The sequence below is a fragment of the Prinia subflava genome, chromosome 9 (assembly GCF_021018805.1).
Source record: "Prinia subflava isolate CZ2003 ecotype Zambia chromosome 9, Cam_Psub_1.2, whole genome shotgun sequence".
In the NCBI taxonomy this organism is placed as follows: Eukaryota; Metazoa; Chordata; class Aves; order Passeriformes; family Cisticolidae; genus Prinia; species Prinia subflava.
This window is the reverse complement of record NC_086255.1, coordinates 11,734,767-11,753,454: the sequence shown is the minus strand read 5'-3', so window position 1 is coordinate 11,753,454 and position 18,688 is coordinate 11,734,767. Positions and strand designations below refer to the sequence as shown.

The 18,688-nt window shown below is 47.0% G+C and overlaps 1 protein-coding gene across 3 annotated transcripts in view; it reads right to left on the bottom strand.

Annotated features, from left to right (window-relative positions):
• Positions 1-14,766, bottom strand: part of SH3PXD2A (SH3 and PX domains 2A) — a 259,186-nt gene extending 244,420 nt beyond the window's left edge. Inside the window, exon 1 of one of the 3 annotated variants that reach the window (XM_063405375.1) lies at positions 11,817-14,766. In XM_063405375.1, the coding sequence (XP_063261445.1) occupies positions 11,817-11,888 (72 nt within the window). In that variant the 5' untranslated portion in view covers positions 11,889-14,766. The remainder of the gene's footprint in view (positions 1-11,816) is intronic. The other 2 variants (XM_063405374.1, XM_063405373.1) reach the window with 2 other exon arrangements.
• Positions 14,767-18,688: the final 3,922 nt, after the last annotated feature.

The window sequence follows — 18,688 nt, the reverse complement described above, 5'->3', positions numbered from 1 at the left end:
ACTGGGGCAAGGCCAAACTCCACTGGAAATGGTCCAGGAGTTCGATGTCACCGAGAGGCTCACAAGGACGTCAGCTGAAGAGTGTTCCCATGTCATCTCAGCATTTACTGCAGTGCTACTGCCTGGAGCCACCACTGCTTTCTGTTTAACCCTTTCTGTCACAATGTCCAGCAGGGAACATATCAGCCTGTTGGCAAGAGAAGTTTGACCCAGACCTGCTACAGCTCATGTTAACTACATGCAGAAGGTTCATAAAGGGCCAGGCAGGACAGGCTGCTGGCAGATAAAACACACATTTGACTCTCAGACCTTTGCTAGTACTAACTAAACACTCCTTTTCTACAAATGGACATAATTTCTTCACTTGACTCCTTAGGATCTATTCAAGTCACCTGGCCAGTTCAAATTCAAATCTCATGGCCAGTTGCACCCTCACCCTCATCTGAGTCAAAGCCTTTATCATAACCCAGCCAACGCCTCTCACACACAGACAACAGCCAAGAGGTTTGAGCTCCACACAAGATCCCAACAAAGGATACCTGGAACACCATAAACACCAGTGCCTGGTAGAGAACAGTCCCACTCATATCAGATGAATCAGGCTCAGAATCACTGTAGGGATAACATGATGGGCAGAACCCCACAAAGCCCTTGGCACACACAGAAAGTGTTGGGTCACCTTTCCTCAGGAGTGGTAAAAACATCAGTGCTATGCTCTCAGTCTTCCACAGGCCCTCAAATCCCAAAGGAAGGATCTGGTGATTGCCCATAAGATGCTCTTCAGTCCAGCACTACTGCATCTGGAAGAGCACCTAAAACTCCAGAATTAAGACAATGGGAAATCATCCCATGCTGTGGGCAGTGTTAGAGCTTGCCAGAAGGAGGGAGAAAAAATGGAAGAATAAAAGAGTATTCTTAGAGTCTGGCCAGAACTGTGGCATCAGCTCCAATGGAACCAATTGCAAACTTTTCCTTTCCACCTCATTTCTTTGACCATGCCCTCCTCTTCCTCCAATGCAGAACAATACAGAAGTCAAAACGAAGCGAAGCACGTGTGTACACACAGACAAAGATCTCACATCAAAACCCCAATCCCTACCAAACACCTGCACACTCCCTCAGTGTAACAAGAGAAGAATTCTGTAAAACAGCAACCCCAATGGCCATTCTGGCCAACACCAGGGCACTCAGGTGTACAGTCTTCAGCAGCTGAAGTGGTGGTAGAAAACTCAACACCATCACAGCGAAGCGGTTTGGCCAAGACCATCAGCAGGGAGGCCAAGGGGCTGAGCAGCAGTGCCTTGCTCCCATCCCCAGCTCTGAGTCCTCAGACCCTGCTCCCTTGGGGCAGAGCTCCAGTCATTTCAAACAGGAGATCTCTCCAAGACAGCAGTGCCTCACACACCTGAACACAGTCACCCTCCAGTGCCACCAGCAAATTGCCTTTGCTGTTCAAAAGGCCCCTGGTCCCTACAGCCAGAGGACAGAGGGAGGTTTAAGGACAGATGGATGGACTCTCCTGTACAGACCACGCCTGCACTCTCCAAGGGTTGTTACCCATGGAAAATTCACTGACAATATTTTTAGTTTAAATGGAACTATTTATACTGGGGATGTCTGTATTAAAGCATGAAATGCAAGCTACAGCTGCCCAGCTCAAGAACAGGTGGAAAGCTGCTTCTTCAAAACAGTCCAGAGTTTTGACACAGACTGCTACAATCACAAAGAGAGCAGCAAAAGTTTAAACAGAACATTTCTTCTTGAACAATAACAGCCAAAACACTCCTCCGTATGCTTCAAGTGTGAGTATGCCAGAGGCTCCTGCACTAGATTCCTTTTGAGTAAAACATCCTGGGTTGTCTTTATAAAACACGTTTTGCTGAAAGGTTGGAGGAAAACTTAACTGAATTTGGGGGTGGGGAAACCCAACTTTTTAAGGACATCTAGGGCTTGTAAAATGCATAAGGTACAGGATTTCTACCTTCTGATGCATGAAAAACCAGCATGGATGCTCTTCTAGAACCAGTCACTTTTTATTCCTCTCTAACAGTATCTTGATATTAACTAAAATAAGCAGCCTTTCTTTTAATAAAAAGTCATATTACCATCAGTGCAGCTTCAAGGATTCTAGACAGTTTCACCTGATATAGACATATTTACAAAACACACACTCAGAACTTCCTTCCTATCCCTGGCTTTCCTCTGTCACATCCCAGAATCCAGCTCCAGAGCCTGTTTTAATCCCACTGAGGAAAATGCTGAACTGTCTTCCTGTGACATGTCTGGGAGATAGGAGAAGGGACATGCACTTAACCTGCTCTCCATGGCTTTCTTCCAGAAAAATACTTCACACATCCTTGTTTGTTTGTTTTTAAATTTGAAGTGATTTTAATGCCTGTGAAAGTTGGTGGAGTGATAGTTCTGGAAAACTGCAAGCCTCCCACTTAGGCATTAGCAGGGGCTGTGCCAGCTGCCCTAATTCTGCAGAAGATCCAAAGCTCAGCTGCCCCTTCTACCATCCACCACAGGAAAATCCATCCCTCAGCTCAGGCTGCCCAAGATGAGGCAGGTGTCAAAGCATCAAATTTTCAGGCAAAGGGAATATACTGAGCTCAGAGCAGCAAAGCACTTGCAGGGCATGGGAATTGAAAAACACTTAAAACTAATTTTCAAAGTATTTTGCTTGGGGTCAGAGGGGTTTACTGGCAGGTTGTGCCTGCTGGAGAGGGGAAAATCAGGAATAACCTTCTAGGCACAAAAAAAATACACACATGAGTTAATGTATAAATAATAAATAACCTTAGTCAAAGAGTAGGAAAATATCACAGGATGCTGAGAGAGCAATTAGAAATCTCATCTTCATGTAGTTAGGAAAGAAGTAATTGAGATGTTTTCAGTTGCATCAAGCCCCTGAGGGTACAAGAATACTTGGAAGGATGATCTCACCTGTGCCAGGGAGCTTTCCTGACAGGTAATGCAGGGGCACCAAAGAGAGATCAGACAGCAGCAGCCTACTGCCAAGGGCTACTGCAGAAAGATCACACTCCATCTTCATCCCAAATACTTCCCCAGACCCTGGGACTGCAAGAGGGGGATGAAAGCCCATGGGGAACAGGTTCAGAGTCAACAAGCATGGCTGGCATCCTAGATGTGTGTTTCCTCGGAGGGGAATTGTCTTGGTTTGGAAAGACAGGTGTCTGTCAGGGGAAACTGGAGTTTCCCTTGGAATGGAGAATGTAAAAACGCCCTCCCTCCAAATTATTACAATTTTGCAATTAGGAGTTTTCAAGCAAAAATATGGGAATAGGAATAACAGCTGTTTACTAGGAATATAAAAAAAAAATTACAAATGCAGTAGTACAAAAACAAACAAACAAACAAAAGTCCTAAGAAACCCTGACAGAGTCAGAGATACGACCTGACACCCTGTTGTCAGGGTTGGAAACAGTCCAAATAAGTCCTCCTGGAGTAACAGAGGTTGTTCTGTGAAGTAGAGATGATTCTGTAGGAAAAAAAGTAGGTCCAGTGCTGGCGAGATGGGTCCAGTCCTCCTCCAAGGATTCAGTGGAAAAACCAGCTGCATTAGTGTTTGGGATTGCAGGTTTTATCCTGGTTTTATCCTTGGCTCCTTCCACTGAGTGCAGCATCTCACAATGGAATGAAGTAACATTGTCAGTCATGTGAGAGGCCTTAAATGGCCCATTCACAGGTGAGGTTCCTCAGAGGAGGATGGGTGCAGGAGGAGGAAAGGAAGAACAGTATCTCCCAACAGGTTTCAATAGATGAAAACAGAATACACATTTTTGGTTACATTTTTCAACCCAAGACAGGAATGCAGCTCTCGTGTCCCCCCACTGAGGGCACTGTGGGCTGGGCCCTGGCAGGGGAGCGAGGCCCTGGCTCCCTTTTCCGCAGAACGACCCAGCCTTGGCCATCCCGCAGCCCCTGCTCCCAGGGACAGCCCTGCCCCCGCAGCAAGGTGACCCAAACTTGGGGCTTTCCCAACTGCTGCCAGCAGTCAACCCTGAGGTAACACCTTTACACTTTGTAAAAGGTGAGTAAATCCTGTTGGCTTTGCAGCAGAGCACACCGAGATCCAGAGAGCCTAAAGGCCACATTGGTTAAAGGCCCTTCTACCACACTGCACAATGTCCTGTGTGTGTCACACTGGATGTTTGTTCAAACCTTTCTGGGTGATTTAAGAACTTCGTGTGTTACAGTTTGCATTTATAGGCATGTCCTGGACAGTGGAGAACCACGCTTCCAGTATTTCTGGGTCAGCTTGGAAGACTTCTGTAAAGGAGACAGAATGGCAGTGTGGAGCTCCTGTTTAAACACAGCTATGGTTAGCAGAGATTTGGCATGTTTCTCCCTATGAACAGAGATAGGGGTGTTTTCCTTGTAAACAAGTTTGCATCAAGCCTATAAAACCATGCTGCTGACTACTGAGACATCAGAGGCCAGTGCATCCCTGCGCTTAGCCAGCGTGGTTTACAGGAAAAACAAAACACACCCCATTGGTCAGAGAAACAGGGCCAGCAAGGTATCAAAACACCATCACTGCCAGTCAGGCTTCAAACACGGCGCTGTGGGACCACACACGCACTCAGGGACACTTGGAGTCTATGAATATTTTATTCTATCCAGTGAGTCAACTCCAATGAACTAAAGAAGCTGCACCATAGTAACACAGAATTACAGCCTTATTGTGGAGCCATGGTACACCCAGAGCAGTCAGTGTCTAGTACCATTACCAATTTAGAATACACTGCAGCAAACTGGTGCAACATGTGATATTCTGATGGAGACAAAAGTTGGGGATGTGTGCTCTGACCACAAAAGGAGAACGCTCCCAGTCCAAGGACTTAGTTGGTCAACTGCACATTGAGCTCCTCTTCTAAAAACTGGAGTAAGAAGGAGCTTTCTCAAAACCAAAAAGCATGAGAGCACCAATTAACACCATCACCACACTCAAGCACTTAGAGGTACTACAATGGATAGAGTATTTCTTTGCTCTACCTTCACCCCAGGGTAATCTAAAAGTTATTATCCTTCCTCATGCCAAATTTTTGCAACAAGGCCTGAATGCTGACCAGACAGTAGCTGGGGCTCCCTCTATGCCCAGACAATCACCTGCTCAGCTGGTTGAGATTGTCTCACTGCTCCCACCTGCCTGTCCCTGTGTGCCATCACCTGTCCCTAACAGCCCAGAGCAGACATCATCTTTCAGGTCTGTCTGCACGTTTTAGTGCAAAAGCATCCTTGCTTTGTAATAAATGCTCTTGTGCATTTCAACCCTTGTTCCACATTTATAAATATATACCATGAGAATATAACTGACATCTAGTGAATGTGAGCTTGAAGGAGTAAATCATTATTACTGTATATTTATCTCAAAGGTGGATCAAAGAGTGAGAGCACTAAAGTGGGAAGGCTGTAACTAAGCTGAAAGATATTCCACTTTTAAATCCTTTCAGGTGCAAAAAATCACCCGGTTTCCTATTGCTTTACTCCCCACACCCCAAATGTGATGATGTCCCTGCCCAGAAGAGAATAACAAACAGATCCTGGAGACTGAATTTTTGCTTTTAAAGTAAAGACAAAGGAAAATGCACTACATTAAAAAACTTAGTAATTACAAACTTCTCACTGAAAGTTTCAATAAAGCTTCTTCTAGAGGTGTGAACCAAAGCCCAGGAAAGTTACCAGGAGAGTTTTTTCCATCAACTTGACTGTATTTGGCTTTGACACTACCTGATTAAACAGCTGACACCGCCGATTTCAGACAGTGTGCTACTGTGCTGCTCTCTGCCTTCTCCATGAATATTTACACAGCATGCTGCAGGCGAGGTGTCTGCTCTGGCTGCATGGAAGCATTCAGCCCCACAATGTCACACAACACACAGTGCTGCCAGCCCCTCTCACCACACTGCTCTTCCCTGTGGCTTCTGGGGACCAGTTCCCTTTGCGTGAGCAGGCACAGATTAAGAGGATACGGCATGAAAAAGGAAGATCAAAAAAAGGAAAACCATTTCACATTAGAAGGTCCAGCTGCTTCCTCCCAAATGACTAAATTAGAGAGCTTGTACGTCACCTCCTCTCTCAGGTAGGGTCACATTGAATCCCTCTTCCTGTTTAATCCATATAAAATGGGAAATGGGTTTTGAGGAAGACAATGATTGAATACTAGAGTAGTATTTTTTCAGATTGTGTGCTTTTTATCAGGTAATTGCAAGACTGCTTTGAAAGCCAAAGAAAATAACATAAAACGCTATACACGCTTTACGGGTGGCTCTGGGTCAACCACTTAACTTCTTGCCTCATGTTCCCGGTGAGGGTACCAGCACATATCCTACCTTGCAGGGACAGGAGGAGGCAATGCCCTGGAGCTGGCTGTCTAAGGACTAGGGCTGTGGGTGAGACAAACACACAAGCTGCTCTGGGATGCAGGAAGTCTGGGCTCCCTTTCTTATTCCAACAATTGCTTCCTTAGGATGTCTGTACACCTCTCTCTCCACAATTTGGTGTCTCAGTCCCTCTCTCTTTTAGCTCAAAGCAGTGAGACTGGTGCAATTTTGACTACAACCCATCAAGTGAATTGCACCAGTGGGCTCCAGCACCCACACACTGACTCCAGGCAGGGCTCTCGTGAAGCCAGAAGTCACTTGCAGCTGTCAGCAGCCAAAAGCATTTGTGCTGTCTCTCAGGACATCATCTCCCTGGCAACCAAGTCCCAGTGCAAGCCAATAGTAGCATCTTCAGAGTTTTTAAAATGGAACTTGGAGGCTTTGGAACTGTTGCCCCCAGCTCATGGTAAAAGCTTTTCCCTGAACTCTCATTTGGCTGCTCTCCCAGGACACTCAACCACAGGGGAGCCAGTGCAGGCAGCCCGCTGTGACATAAACCCTCCAGATTATTTCATCCTGCCCTGACCACCACAAATCAGGACAACTACCTTGTCTCTCTATTGACAGGTAATCTATTCCAAAGGCTGGAGATAGTAATTTGCTTTACAAACTGTTGAATTTATATACCCCTGTCTCTCGGCTGAATGTTACCAGCCCAAAGTTCTGCTGGAAGGAAGAACTCCTTGATCTGCTGGGCTCCCTGACTGCACTGAGGCAGCCTCGAGTTGCACTGCACAATGCATTTGATGTGCCAAGCAGAGGGAATGCAGCTCCCTCTCCCAGGGTAGCAACTGCTTCTCCAAGGTATACCAACACAGGAACAAAGATCCTTGCCACTAAACCATGCCCAGACTCTCCCCATCAGTGCTGGCCACTGTGTAAGCAGCAGATTGGAACAAAGAGAATAAAGGCAGGAAGATGCCTGATCGGAGTTGCTCGAGTCTGAGCAGTAAAAGCAGGAGCAGCCAAGAAACAAGGAGCAGAGCTTGACCCTAGCAGTACAAGATTTTTCTTTAAAGCATGCTGACATTTTACAACAGGTCATTTGTGACAATCACACTCACGTTCTCCTGGGAGCAGTGCTGAAACCCTACACAGCAGAGCTCAATCCCTTAAAAGTCAGCAATGCCAGTACCCCGAGGAGGTCAGCAACCATATCCACGCAGCAGAGACATTCCCAAAAGAGATCTCAAGACATTCAGAGGTGGCATTAGGAAACAACTACCCTGGGGAGGAACTGGGACAGTATACAGGCATCTTAGAGACTGAAATCAGCAATGCACCACAGTCTAACTGGAAGGAGGCAGAGCAGCCACTTGTAAGCCAAGAGTGTTTTACCTTGCTTCTGTGCTGGACAAAGCTGAAAAACACACAAAGCCCAACTGCAACTGGAGTAGAGCAGTGCTGAAAGAGAAAATCTCTACTGATGTATCCATCCCTGCCCTTGGGATAACACAGGCACACTTAAGAGACCTCAGAAATGACCCCAAGCATATAAATGTCTGGTGAGATAATGCACATCAGTAACTGCTCAGCGCTCAGCAGAAAATCAAGTGGTAAGAGAGGGGGGTGGGGGATCCTGTTCATCTGGCTTCTAATGAGTGTTTGCCATCACCCAGGTCTGCAAAGCAGTGAACAGGTGAAGGTGCTAAGCCAATCTCATCTCCCTGGGAGCAAAATCAAACACATCTGGCAGGCAGAGACTCCCTGCAGGGCTGCTAAAGGAGACAGACATTTGGATAAAAGGGTAAGCTATCTGCCTAAAGATAACCTGGGAGCACAGAGACAGGAGGGGAGGTGTCCCCTTTAAGCTCCACAATGCATGGCCAAAGGAAGTAAGCATCAACAGTGGATCCTTTTAAATACAGAATGTACTTCTGGTTTGGGATCATTTCATGCTTCAGACAATTTCAGACCAAAAGCCAGAGAAGCTACCCCATAAACAGATCAAACCTCATCAACTGAGAAAAGATAGTTTCTGACTGTTTAATGCTTAGCAGGGGCCAGAAAAGGGATCGGGATTTTGCTACCAGCTTTTTCTCTTCAGAATGATTAACTGGCACCTTCAACCATTAACTGCACTGTCCTAATCTATCCAGCTTCACTGCAGCACTGCTCAGCCAACGTGTGACCCCTGTTGCATCAGGGGTCTTTTCCAACAAACCCAGACTTGACCTTCCTGACATTGTTCTTGTTGAAAGAAAAGGGAAGGGGGAAAGCAAGGAGATTTAACCTTTTTTAAAGTATTATCAAGTGCAAATCAATTTTTAAAAGATCATCGGTATGGAGAAAGAGGATATTAAATTGGAAAGTCAAAAGCTCTAAGAGCAGCAGCAGCTTGTGTTGGAGATATACCATACAAGAGGCATGTGCTTATTGATCCAGCCTTCTGTTTATCCTTTCACATGCTGCCAGCCAGGGCCCCCAGCCAGCCAGGTAGGGTTGTGGTACTCAGCTGCTGACAGGGATGCAGAGGAAAGCACTGCAGACTCTTTCCCTAGTGAGGATTTCTCAGAAGAGTACAGAGAGCTGGCTGGGCTCCTATCAAGTAGTGCTGGAGCCAAGATTTTAATCTATTCCCAGAGGCAGAGCCCTATTCAACTTCCAGTGAGATATTAAACTCTTCAGAAGTTTCACACACATGGGATCATAGCAGAGGATATGTAAAGCTGTCTTCTTTCTTTAACTTTCTTGAGTCAAGGCCACAAAAGCTGTGCTCATGTCATGAAAGACACCTGCTCCAGGCAGTGATTCCTGGCAGCTAAGCCAAGCAGTGCAGGGGCTTATGTGCTACTCACATTTAGCCCTCTCCACGTGCTCACAATGCCTAAGGTGTGCCTTCATCTCTCCAGGTTCCACTGTGGCCCTGAAAGATCACAATTAAAAGGAGAGAGAGCCATGTTAAAACACCTGCAGCACTTAGGTCACCATCCACCAGAGAAGCACATCCTTAATCTGATGCCAAGGCACGTTTGCATGGCCTGAAGGCTTGGCATGAAGACATTTATGGATGCCGGAGATAGAAAAGCTTTTTGGTATTTCAAAGCCACCTAGGGCAAAGAGCATAAAGCTTTGCACTCTCCAAACTATCCACAGGCAATGGAGGGAACGAAATCCTAAGTGATGCTTATATTAATCTCAGAAGAAAATAGATGTTTCACATTAAAAAAGAGCACAGAACCAAGGTAACAGCAACCAATGGGTCAGACCCAGGGAATTAAATTCTTTGAAAGCATGGGTTCACCCTCAGTGACCTACTGCAGCCAAAGCCAGATGAATACTGTACAGTCACAGATGGAAACTGAGTGGGAAAAAAGGCAGACACACCATTAGTCACCCAAATAAACCATTTAGTTTGTGGGATTTTGGCTGAGAACTGGACACACGGAGGTGTGGAACTGTTGTACAGAAGACATTAGTAAAAAAAAGTACAGTGAGAAGGGTGAAGGGAAAGAAACAAATTTGCCACTAGAAGCATTAAAGAGAACTTGGAATAGTCTAAGTTACTGTTTGTTAAAATGAATGACAGTGATCATCAAGGAAAAAAATGTGTTTTACAAGTAAACACAGGAAATATTTTCTTTCAAATCCTGTAAACACAGGGTTTAAATCCTTGTTTTCTGGTCATTTTCCAGCAAACAAGAAATGAACAGTGTCGATTTCTCTTGGCAATCCAAGAGACTGGAAGAAATTGGACTATCTTGGAAGCTATTACTACCAGTTCTTTTGTATATTTTGGTGCTTGGCAGATGTACTCCTGTGATGCTGAATTGCCACCACCTTTCATGTGAGATAACACCCTGCAGCTGTGTCAGCCACAGTCCACAGCAGAGCTGCAAAAACTAAAGCCTATCCCACCTGGAAGCAGTGAGTGCATAACACTGAACACACAGGTCCAGCTGCAGCCTGAGAGGATATAAGACCTAAAACTTCCAATCCTATGAATTGGGCACAAGATGCTTAATTCCATGGTAGATCAGAGCTTCAGCTTTACAAGTCTGCATCTCCCAGCGACACAGTGCCCTCTAGCCTTAAACTGGATTATGGTTTAAGCCTCAGAGGAAAAAACTCAGTGATATACAACACTAATATAAAGGTTTAAGTCCAATCTTTGGCCTTATCTTTTCAACAATCCATTCAGCTGCTGATCAGCTCTGGAGAAATCTGGCAGACACACAATGCCAGGAAACACAGTATACTCAGAGCAATTTCACACCAGATGCAATACCCCCCTCAGGCTTTTCCTTACCAAAGCTGGAAGATTTAACTTCTCCGTAGACAAAATCCAACTTTCTGTGTTTTAAAATACATGTTGTATCTTGAGAGACAGTTAAAGGATTTGGTGAAATTAAAACCCAGAAACAGCCAGAGTGAGAAGAAAAGATACTTCTCTACTTAAGTGGAGAGGGAAAAACTACTGACTGTATGCTGCAAACTGCTTCAGGCAGACACCTCCACATGACAGGCTGTAAGGCAGGAGTCCGGGAAAATTGTTAAAAACTCTCCTCTAATGCTGTGCTATTGGCAGTAAGGTGTGAAAGGAAGAAGGTGGAAGAGAGATAAAAGAGATTCAAGCGCTGGGTCTGCCTTGGTAAGTACGCAGACAGGCTGTCCCCTCAAGAAAGGTCTGAATGTAACTGGGGTGAGAACGCGCGAAGATGCGCTCACACCGCCGGCTGCCCGACCCCGCCGCAGCCGACCGAGACAGCCCGGGGGTCCGGGAGATCTGCCCCATCCTGCCCTGCCTCTAGCGAGGAAGAAGGGAAGACCCACCTTCCGAGGGGAAGGAAACTTCAGAATGGCAACATTAAAACGAGCCAAGAACCAAACGGGGTGAAAGAGGTGAGGAAGAGGAGCCGCACCTCCATAGCAAGAGGCCAAGGGGAGCCCCGCGGGCGCCTCACCTGTGGCCGGCGGCTATCCCGCACTGAGGCGAGGGACGGCTCCGGGCACGGCTCCGGGCAAGGGCTCCGGGCACCGCTCCGTGCACCGCTCCGGGCAAGGGCTCCGGGCAAGGGCTCCGGGCACCGCTCCGGGCACCGCTCCGGACACCGCTCCGTGCACCGCTCCGGGCAAGGGCTCCGGGCAAGGGCTCCGGGCACCGCTCCGGGCACCGCTCCGGACACCGCTCCGGGCACCGCTCCGTGCACCGCTCCGGGCAAGGGCTCCGGGCACCGCTCCGGACACCGCTCCGGGCAAGGGCTCCGGGCAAGGGCTCCGGGCACCGCTCCGGGCACCGCTCCGGGCAAGGGCTCCGGGCAAGGGCTCCGGGCACCGCTCCGGGCACCGCTCCGGGCAAGGGCTCCGGGCACCGCTCCGGGCACCGCTCCGGGCACCGCTCCGCGCCCGGCCCGTCCCCCCTGCACACGTGCGCACCCCCGCGTCCCGCCGGGCCCCGCCGGTACTCACGTAGTGCTTCGAGGGGTTCCTCCGCTTCTCCACGTCCACCACGTTGGCGTCCAGCACGCTGTAGGACAGCATCTTCGCGCACCCCGGCGGGGCTCCGCGGCTCGGCGCTGGCAGCACCCTCCGCCGCGCTGCCCGCCGCGGCGATGCCGGGCGACAGGCAAGGCAGGATGCCCCTGTGCCGGCCCCGCCCCTGCCGCCGCGGCGGCCCCGCTCACACGGCGCAGCCCAGCCCGGCTCCGCTCCCTGCCCGCTGCCCGGGGCTGCGCGGCCACTGCGGCGGCGGCGGGAGGGCCGGGCCGGGCCGGCGGCTCCGCCCCCGGGCGGCCCCGGGGGGCTCTGGCGGGACGGGCCGGGAGGGGACGCGAGGGGACGGCAGCCACCGCCCCCAGTGCCGGAGAGGGCGGGCGGCTGCCCCCGGGCGCTCCGCTCCCTCACGGAGCGCCGCCAGGCCCGGCAGAGCCCCCGCTCTGTGCTCAGGCACCGCGGCCCGGCCTGCGGAGCCCGGGGGAAGGGGCGGCCCGGGGCAGGGGAGCGCAGGGTGCCCCAGGGCCCTCCATCGCTGTAAAAGGGTCCCAGGTACTTCCCCCGGGGCCCTCCATCGCTGTAAAAGGGTCCCAGGTACCTCCCCCGGGGCCAAGGCCACCCCGGGTACCCGCGAGTGAAGGGCCCAGCCCGCTCCCACCGGGCTCCAGCCGGGAGCTCAAGGCCGTCACTGCTTGGGAAGGTCCCCACTGCCGTGTCCCTGAGGGACACACAGGCATCGCAGCTGGAGGAAGGTTGCACAGATCCTCTGTTATGAGGGAGCTTAGATCTTGTAGAGCTATAGATCTATTTCAGCTCTTTGTATATACATGCACAGGTAAATGTGTATCATCTTCCTCAGTCTCGCTCCAAGAAGAGTTTGCCCCAGATATTTCAGAGGGTTTTTTTCTTTTTTAATAATGTATCATTACTTTGCATATGATTATTTTAAAATTACACCAGTAATGGGAACCTCAATATGATCTTCCAGCTCTCAGCTTGTTTTATGACATTCATTAGCTATTCACCAAATTAACTGAAGTTACTAAGATCTCTCCTTCCTCTGAAGTCTCTGGAATAGCAGTCTGTGCAGATTTTCCCGTAAGATTCCACAGTGCTGCTGACGGCTTCAAGACCTGCCAGCCCAGGAGTGCAAAGAGGACCAGCTCCTGACAAAATAACCTCCTCATTTACAGTCAGAACAGTCCATCTCAATGTGATTTCCTTTGACGTGCTCTAGGCACAATTTCTGAATCAGAACTTTTACAATGTTACTGGCCCTGAAACAATAACCATGAGACAGACACCAGAGCCACAAAGCCCGAGGTATTTGGGCCAGAAGACTGGCATTAAAGAGTGGCTGTTTTCAAAACATTGCTGGTTTCCACAAGCAGAGAAAAGAAAAGAAAAGAAAAGAAAAGAAAAGAAAAGAAAAGAAAAGAAAAGAAAAGAAAAGAAAAGAAAAGAAAAGAAAAGAAAAGAAAAGAAAAGAAAAGAAAAGAAAAGAAAAGAAAAGAAAAGAAAAGAAAAGAAAAGAAAAGAAAAGACCAGCAGGAGCAGCCCCATGAGTGCACAAGGTACCAGCTACTGCCAGGTGGGAACCAGGTATCTGCTGGCATAGTGACAAGGACAGATGCTCTGAGCCAGCCTTCTCCTCCCTCCTCAGCCAATATACACAGTTTACCAAAATAAAGGACCTGACATAAAATCCCAGCATCCCACCCCAGGAGGTGCACAGGTTACACATGAGACAAGGAGTGACAGAGGGGAAAACCTCATGTACCCACTTCCATTGGCACTTTTGAGGCTTGTCTTATCTTCTTCAAGGCACCCCCTTCTCTTCTTTGAGGGACTTCCCACCTCTAATCCTCATGCATGACACAAGGCAGAAGAACAATTATTTACATTAGAAACCTGTACTGTTTAGACTGGCCAAGAAGTCCCTGGTGTGCAGAGCAAACAATGAAGATTCTTTCTTCAAAATGTAAATATTCAAATAACCCATTGATAAAAATATTCCTGATGTGGCCAGTCTTTTGGGTCTTGGATGCCTCTTCCCTGTGAACCATTATCAATATGCATCACACATTCTATTCCCTTCTCCTGTCAACTTGTCCCCAAAAAAAAAGAAAAAAAATAGTGTCCCCTCCATTGTTGAAAACACTCAGGGTTTGTTTTAAAACAGCTTTCAAAACATGTCATTGTGAGGGAGAGACAAAATACACCATTCTCCAAACACCCTGCCTCGTCCTTCCTGACATTCTTACTAATTGGCATCTTTTTACTCATACTCTTCTCATCTGCTCTCGTAAGGAGGGAGCTTCTGTTTTCAACCAAACCCGAGAGCGGTGCCTTGGGGTTTGTGCCCCTTTGGTGTCTACACTGAAGGTCTTTGCTGTCTGCTTTCACAGCATCTGGTCCACTGTTCACCTTCCCTCTATTCCACACAATTTGATTCTCCTCTGCTCCAGACAACCTATCCCACCTGTGGAGCCTGGCCAGCCTTTGTACCTCTGTCCCCCTCCTTCTCCATCATCTGACAGCCTTGTTCTCACTGCCACCTCCTGCTCTCCTTGATTGCTTGCTGCATCTGTCCATGCACGTAGCAAAAATGTGTTGCCAGGGGCATGGATAGTTCCTTCAAAACACGGACAACACCCAGTCTAGTGGGAGTCAAATCTCCAAATATTGCAAAGCTGGCAGAAAAATAACCCAAACCCCTTATAATGCTGCAGGCTTGGGAAAATCTGCTCCTGTCTTAGGCAGCAGCTGGGAAATTGAAGCTGAGGCACTTCCCAGCCTTGTGTTGGAGAGCTGGGCTCCGGCTGCTGGGGCTGAATGAAAGCAGGCCTGGCTACACAATGAGGAGCACAGCAGGCTGGGGGCAGAACAGCCTGTACCTGACCAGGGCCATGAACAGGAGGCTGAGACACTCTGAATTTGTAAAAAAATAACTAATTCTGGAGATTTTAGTACTAAAATTTCTAGTATTTACATTTTTTCCCCTAAAGCCCCCATTACCAAAGTCCTATCATTGCACAGGAATATCCCTGCTATTATAACAATTAAAACACATATATTAATATAAATATTAACTGCTGGTGTAATAATTCACTTTCAAAGACACAGGCTTCCGATAAAATTCACCTGAGGAACACCTTGGGAAATTCAGCTTCTGAAGGTTGAAACAAACCAGCTACTTTTAAAAGCTTTTTTTTAACTCTTTTGCTAGGTGGGTATTTGGGCAAAGATTCTTTCACTTTTTTTTGAACAAGCAGGTAATCACATTAGCCTCACAAACCTAATGCAGCTACAGCCCAGCAGCCTGGACTCTGCTCCAATTACAGCAAAAGCTGATGCGTGACAGAATGTCTGTGTGTGTGATGTTGTCAGAGCTGGAGCATGACTTGAGTTTTCATATTCCAAGAGGACTCTGTCGTGCTGGGAAATTTTTGGTAAATAAGCATTTGAGTTGTAAATTGAAAACACTTGGATCGTTAAATCAGTGAGAAAATAAAACAAGGGACAGGCTTTTCTGTGCTCCATTAGGGCCATTTCTAATGCCTCTTATTAATTCATGGCGTGTCACTGTGGATAGGTAGCTGCCCCTGAATGTTAACCGTGCTGGGGTCTAACAGCCCGCCCTGTGGTGGCTGGAGTTGTTGTTAGAGATGATTTTCCTCTCTGTTTTCCAGCTGGGCTGCCAGGTGGAACACAGTGTTTTCCTGTCCCACTAACTGAAGAGACTCTAACGGTGCTCAGCACCCTGGGGGAGAGGTAAAATGCCATGAGCTCAGCCCCTTGGGGGAAGGGGAACTGCAGTGCTGTGCATGACAGATTAGCCACACAACTCATTACTGGCAACTGGAGTTGCATGCATAATCTGCTAGACATGGTACTAGAGATGTGCCCCTCAGGGTTTTATTGGCTCTGATGTGCAACAGCACAACACAGAGCCTTTGTTACACTCCCATCTCAGCTTCTGTACTTACAAAAACTCAGCTTCTTAAAAAGGCTGCTTTCCATGCAGCCCTTCCACTTCAGCGTTTCAACATACACGGCTTTTGATAGGAATGACAGGAATGGTAGAGCCTGTCTGGCATTCAAATCTCAAACTCTGAAACAAAGCATGGTGTGATATTTTTTCTTATTTTTTTTAAGTCCAACTGCATTTCATCTTCTTGGGAGATTACTGCTCTTCAAATGAAATTCACTCAGGAGATAAATGGGCACAGCTAATATGGTAGAAGGCAGCTGAAGGAACCAGCAGCAGTGCTGGCAGAGCAAGTCCCCCCCTCCTCTAGCACAGAATCTTCGTGCCCCTTCCCCTCCCAGCCTCCTCAGCAGAGAGTGCTGCTCTGTCAGCCCCTCTGTGCAATTCAGTATAATGGAAAAACCAAAATAATCATTCCTTCTGCAGGCAGTGTACATGGTTTTCCAAAGGCATAACAGCTTTTACTTACATTATGAAAGAGCTGCTTCACTCTCTGGACTTAAATTATAGATTATCCTTTCCTTGAAGCAGCTATCTTACAGTTTAACCCTTTCCTGACTAACGTTATTTTTCAGTCCTCTCTTAGCAGTTGTGGGTGAAGGATTTCCCACTGTGGTATGTGCACGGCATTTAGGGTGGTAGCAGCACATTGCACACTGCTTTTCATGCATGTACACCTTGTACTTTTCTATTTTTACAGACGCTTTGTAGATATCTCTTGCTTAAAAAAATAAAGCAAGCCCAAGCCACACTTTTCTTTATTTACGATATATGTGGCAGGCTTGCATTTGAGACAGCTGAAGTTTACCAAACTGATCACAGGTTTGGACTGGGATTCTTCAGGTTTCTTCCTGGATGCTGTCCCTGACTTCAGCACACTCACTGTTCCCAAAATAGCACATTTTGAGACTGGTTTCTGCCTTATCCTCTGCAAAAAAACATGGTAATCTCCATTACTGAAAACATGGGCTTGTTAAAATAAAGTCAGTCGAGGAAAAAATAGTCTTCCTTTGCATTTTCTTCCCATGTTACCTCTATGTATACACACATGGACACCGACATTTAAAATTTCCACCAGCCCCTTTTGAAATTTGAATTTCTTTGTTCACTGTTTTTACTCATTCAACCCTTTCTGAAGCCAAACAGTAATTTTATTTGGCTGCACAATCCCTAGAGAAAGTAGAAGAATTTATCTGTCAATACCCAAACCAGAAAACATTTGACTGACAGACTGTGAACTATAAAAACGTACAAATAAAACCTTATGAAGGTTTTATGAAGTTTACAAATAAAACTTTATGAAAAGTTGCTTGTGGAACTGCAGTTTGAACACAGGTGATGAGCACATGAGCTTGGCACTGTAAGAAGAATCTGTAACATCCAACCTCTACCACTCAGCAGTGAAGTGCTTTAACTTTTTGTTTGTTTTGTTTTGTTTTGTTACCTTCATGCAAAAGCAAAATGGTTTTCCCAACTGAGACTTCTGTAGGAAGGGCACTTTTGGATCTCCTCAACAGTAACATCATCCCATGGGTAGAGACAAAGAGTTTGTTTTTTTCCTCAGTCATTAGACTGGGGTTAGGCTTTGTAGGGCAGTAGTGGAGATGCTTGAAAAATAAAATGCCCTGTAGGATGTTAACTGTTTGTAACAAGAAATGAGATCATCCCAAAACAAAAATGCCCCATGCAAAAAGAAGTTACAGCTTCTCTAGCAGGGCCTGATGCAGGTGTGCTTTTCAGCCTGTGCAGTGGACACACCATCCACATAATTCCAGGCATTTATTTGGATCCAGATGTGTTCAGGACTGGCCATGCAGCAGCTGGAAGACAAGCCCAAAGAACCATTTCACTAATGGGGTCTTTCTCAGCCACTGTTCTGGTGACTCAAGCACACAAACCACCTGTGAGACAAGGGCAGCTTTACCTTCAGGAACATTCTCATCAGTTCATGACAACATCTGTGTGACAATTACATTATCCTGAACATTTTGGTCCTCAAAGGCTTGTTGGTGGCCAACTTTCACTTTAGCATCTATCTTTGAGCACCCAAGGCACTGGTCTTTTAGGAAGGACAAAATACTCTGCAGAACAGACCCGTTTGAGGCTAGTGTAAGGAAGGCAGAGGAACAGCATATAAATACTGCTGTACTCTATGTAAATTTGCCCAGGTGTTTATGCAAAATGTTCTCTTGCTCCATTTTTCCTGACCTCATTTTCTCCACTGCTTTCTAATTGCAGAAAATAAAACAGTACAAGTCCTTGCTTTCATTACATGCAACACCTGCTGCCTGTTCTGAAACAGATGTCTACAGCATCATTAGGCATTTATTTCTTTAGCCTTTTTCAGTAGGACTCATTTCAAACATCTTTGTGCTAAATCCTCCTCCTTCAGCTTCCTCTGTATTTCTCATCCTTTCCTACATTCAGGGTTCCAACAAAAACTCTTCTGTATATCAGTTTGATCTTGTTATGTTTGTCCTGGATCACTGTACTCACAAGAGGACAGCGACCATAACTTCTTTGAATCAGGAATAAAGTTCAAGAGATTTTATTGGGGGAAAAAAGACAAGGTGAGGACAGAAAACAATGAGAGAGATTAGTCAGCAGTGTAGGCAGTAGTTCAGAACACCAGCTGGCTTGTTACAGCTCAGAGGCTTTCTTGTGGGCCATACAGCAAAGAAGAGTTTTACGTGAACCCAGGGCAAATGACAATATTGTCAAGAGAAAAACCCAGCCCCAAGCACTCTTTTAATTTCTGTACCACCTTTGTTCCTTGCCAAGAGCACATGTTGTAATCTGTTAGGCCTGTAGGACTTGCAGGACTCCGTTGTTGGGGAAGACATTTGAGGGAATAGAT